This window comes from Colobus angolensis, unplaced genomic scaffold (assembly GCF_000951035.1).
Source record: "Colobus angolensis palliatus isolate OR3802 unplaced genomic scaffold, Cang.pa_1.0 Scaffold80, whole genome shotgun sequence".
Taxonomy (NCBI): domain Eukaryota; kingdom Metazoa; phylum Chordata; class Mammalia; order Primates; family Cercopithecidae; genus Colobus; species Colobus angolensis.
This window is the reverse complement of record NW_012121821.1, coordinates 797299-801511: the sequence shown is the minus strand read 5'-3', so window position 1 is coordinate 801511 and position 4213 is coordinate 797299. Positions and strand designations below refer to the sequence as shown.

General features: G+C 49.5%; 1 protein-coding gene and 1 pseudogene across 3 annotated transcripts in view; one reads left to right on the top strand and one right to left on the bottom strand.

Moving 5' to 3' along the window:
• LOC105502621 overlaps window positions 1-4213 on the bottom strand; it is a 51343-nt pseudogene that overhangs the window by 14442 nt on the left and 32688 nt on the right. The window contains exons 2-3 of the transcript XR_001000365.1: window positions 2319-2701; window positions 53-155 (exon numbers count right to left, since the gene is read on the bottom strand). The product of XR_001000365.1 is annotated as a 40S ribosomal protein S11-like (transcript). The remainder of the gene's footprint in view (window positions 1-52; window positions 156-2318; window positions 2702-4213) is intronic.
• Window positions 1167-4213, top strand: part of LOC105502623 (chromosome unknown open reading frame, human C12orf56) — a 115905-nt gene continuing 112858 nt past the window's right edge. For both annotated transcript variants that reach the window (XM_011929223.1, XM_011929222.1), the window contains exon 1: window positions 1167-1418. In XM_011929223.1, the coding sequence (XP_011784613.1) occupies window positions 1167-1418 (252 nt within the window). The remainder of the gene's footprint in view (window positions 1419-4213) is intronic.

The window sequence follows — 4213 nt, the reverse complement described above, 5'->3', positions numbered from 1 at the left end:
AAAAAAAAAAAAAAAAATTATTCTTGGCCTGTAAAAACTAAGGAATACTTACTTCTCTGCAGCCTCAAGGCTATGTAATCAGCATTCTTCAGTCTATCAGCTTCAACTTTTCAAGATGCCAGCTTCATCCATTCATTCTTCCTGCATAGATTGCCCTGGGTGTTGGAAACAAAACCATATTCCTTAGGTAGGTTTGGGTGTGCTCACATCAATTCATGTTAAGAATCCCTTTCTCAAAGGCTGGGCGAGGTCACTTATGTTTGTAATCCCAGCACTTTCGGAGGCTGAGGCGGGCGGATTACCTGAGGTCAAGTGTTGGAGACCAGCCTGACCAACATGGAGAAACCCCGTCTCTACTAAAATATACAAAATTAGCTGGGCGTGGTGGCGCATGCCTGTAATTCCAGCTACTCGGGAGGCTGAGGTAGGAGAATCACTTGAACCCGGGAGGCGGAGGTTGTGGTGAGCCGAGATCGCGCCATTGCACTCCAGCCTGAGCAACAAGAGCAAAACTCCGTCTAAAAAAACAAAACAAAAACAAAAACAAAAAAAACCTTTCTCACTGGTTGGATAAAGAAAACCTATGTTTACACTCCAACAATATCAGAAAGCTGTGCCAGGCCATGTCATAACCAAAAGCTAAATCTATGTGATTGGTAATAATAGGTTTCTAGGGTTAAAAATAAATCGGTAAATTAAACTCTTTCAAGTTTCTAACAGGAAACCAGATTGAAACTGGCTTCCAATACCAATAAAGTTTGTATGGGATGGTGTGATCCGCAACAGAGTAGGCAGTGGTGGGGGCTGGCATGAGGGGCGGGCGGGAGAGACCCTAAAAATCCACCGCCCTTCGGTGGCAGGGGACTTCATGGTGTTTAGCCAGAGGTGCCCATCAACCCGGGCCTAAAGGACCAGGGTCTTGCCCCGCCCATCGCCGTCTGAGGTTAGGACAACGATCGGGAGGCTGGACAGGGCTGGGGAGGGCGCTCCAGGGAAGCCGACCTGGCGTTGATTCCTACAGTTGCGGCCCGGGTCCCCACGCCTGGGAGAGGAGGCGACGCGGGGCCGGCAGCTTTGTGGCGCGCACGTTCCAGCGCGGGGGAGGGGACAGAGGGTGAGCTGAGGGCCTCGAGTCCCAGCACTCCGCCCCGCTGCGGGCGCCGCGCATGGCCAGCCCCTTGCCGTCCGGCTTCCCCGGGCGCACGAACAGCCGCCTGGATGTGTTCCTGCGGCGGCATCTGCCGCCGGAGGTCTACGACGCGGTCCGCGCCTATGAGCCATGCATCGTGGTGTCCAACTCGGAGAACCACACCCTCAAGTACGTGGTGCTAAGCGACCAGCTCATCTACCTAACCGAGAACCCGCCCAAGTCCATCCGGCGGGTAGTGGCTCTGCGGGACGTCGTGGCCATTGACCTGGTGAGCGGCGCTGGTGGGCAGGCGGGCTCCCGAGCGCAGTGAGAACCCCCGGCTGAGGCTCCCAAAACCAGCTCTCCTGCGCGCGGGGAGGGCTGCCCCACCCCGCCCTCGACTCCCCTACTATTATTTGAGAACGAGGAACACAGGGAAGCTGTGGATTGCTGTGAGCACTCCTAACACAAACACGTTTCCCATTCTCCTTGTATCTGCCTCTCCACCCATTCTCCCGCCTCCCCTACCCCACGTAGGGCTACAGGTTTGAGAACCGAACTCCCTAACAAAAATACGTTTTAAAGTCGTTCCTTTGTTAACAAATCACCTAGTCAGTGCCAGGCACTGTGCTAGACTCGGAGGATGCAAAAACGAAAGAGGGCCCCTACCTAGAAGCAGTTGTTGGAGGGCTAGAAAGCCAACACCCGTGCAAATAAATGCTGTGTGTTAAGTGCTGTTATGTCTCATTTACTTTTTTGCCCCCGATGCTTACAGCATGTTAGGTGCGCAATAAGAATAAATGCATAAGGCCGGGCGCCGTGGCTCACGCCTGTAATCCTTACACTTTGGGAGGCCAAGGTGGATGGATCACCGGAGGTCAGGGGTTCGAGACCAGCCTGACCAACATGGTGAAACGCCGTCTCTACCAAAAATACAAAAATTACCCGGGCGTGGTGGTGTGCACCTGTAATCCCAACTACTTGGGAGGCTGAGGCACAAGAATCGCTTGAACCTGTGAGGTGGAGGTTGCAGCGAGCCGAGACCGAGCCACCCGCACTCCAGCCTGAGCAACAGAATGAGTGAGACGCCGTTCCTTCCACCCCCTCCCCCCACAGAGAATGAATACATGAATAAGCAGATGCGTTAATGAGATGCGCACCGGACGCTTGGCAAACTCAGGCGGCTCACTTGATCCAAACTGGGCGCAGGGCCTTCTGGGAAACGTCTTGGAAGGAGGGGCGTGGACGCTAGGAGCTGGGCCTGAAAGACGTCGGGCCTGCCACAGCCTGTCCCGGGTTTTCGCGTCCTGCTCCTGTACCCCTTTCCTCCAGGAATAGATTTACCTTGTAAACCAGCAACAGACTGGAAGCACGGTCTCCTCTCCAATTACTGTTTTCCCCGCCTGGCTGCCTTTGTCTGAGCTGCTCTCCAGGTGTGTTCTCGGTTTTTCCGTTGGGGGCAGGTGTCTAGCCTCGTTTTTTCATTCCCTTGACTGAGCCCCAAGGGAGAGGTTGGCGAGACGCTTGATGGAGCTGTTTTGCTGAGAGAGTCATGGCTTCTTTTGAACGAGTCTGTTAGAAAAGAGTAAAATTAAATGAAAAAAAAGATTTTTTTTTTCTACTCGGAATACCTTTGTGAACTAATATAACTGTGCCAATTTGTGTTCTTCTTTATTGAGGAAAAGTTCTGGGTATAACATTGCTTTTCCTTGCTACCATTGTTTCCATTCTCTTGAACTAAAACAGTTTTTTTGGAGACAGTCTCACTCTGTCATCCAGGCTGGAGTGCAGTGGCACCATCACGGCTCACTGCCACCTCAACCTCCAGGGCTCAAGCCATCTTCCCACTTCAGCCTCCCAAGTAGCTGGGACTACAGGCTCATGCCATCACAGCCGGCTAATTTTTAAAAAAATTTTTGTAGAGACAGGATCTTGCAGTGTTGCCCAAGCTAGTCTCAAACTCCTGGGCTCAAGTGATCCACTACAGACATGAGCCACCGCACCTGGCCTCGAACTAATTTTTTTTTTAATTTAAATTTCCTTTACTAACTGTTTTTTTAAACTTCAGACTGGGCAAGGTGGCTCATGCCTGTAATCCTAGCATTTTGGGAGGCCAAGGTAGGGGGATCACATGAGCCTAGGAGTTGGAGACTTGGGCAGCCTAGCGAGACCTTGTCTCTACAAAAATAAAAATAAATAGCTGTGTATGGTGGTGCATGCCAGTTGTACAAGCTACTTCATAGGCTGAAGTGGAAGGATACTTTGAATTAAGGAGTTGGAGGCTGCATTAAGCCATGATCTCACCACTGCACTTCAACCTGGGTGACAGAACTAGACTGTCTCTAAACAAACAAAAAACTTTAAAAGGGGCCAGGCGTGGTGGCTCACACCTGTAATCCCAGCTCTTCGGGAGGCCGAGGCAGGTGGATCACCTGAGGTAAGGAGTTCGAGATTCTCTCGAGAATCTAAGAATCTAGGCACGTGCCACCATGCCTAGCTAGTTTTTGTATTTTTTGTAGAGACAGAGTTTTGCTATGTTGCCCAGGCTGCTGGGCTTAAACGATCCACCCACCTTGGCCTCCCAAAGTGTTGGCATTACATTACAAGCATGAGCCACTGTGTCTGGCTTGGTTTTTTTGTTTGTTTGTTTTTGTTTTTTACCTGTGAGAATCTAAGAAGTACTGTAAAGCTCCTTTGGCCCTGAGCCAAGAATCCTACAAAAAAGGATACCAATTTATTTATTCATGCTTTCTGTACAAGGTTTACCTTTCAGGCATAAAGAATGTAATGACTATAAATGTCCTGAACAAATCTAAGCTTTCAACATTGTTGGTAGCTTGAATGTCCATCTTGCACAGTATAGTTCAACTTTGGAAGTTGTGATAGGCAGAATAATTACGCACCAAAGATAAGCACATGCTGAATCCCTGGAACCTGTGAATATGTTATGTTACATGGAAAAGGAGAATTAAGGTTGCAGATGGAATTAAAGTTGCTGATCATTTGTCCTTAAAATAGGGAAATTAATTTGAATTATCTGGGTGGGCTCAATATGAACACATCATTTTTTTTTTTTTTTTTTTT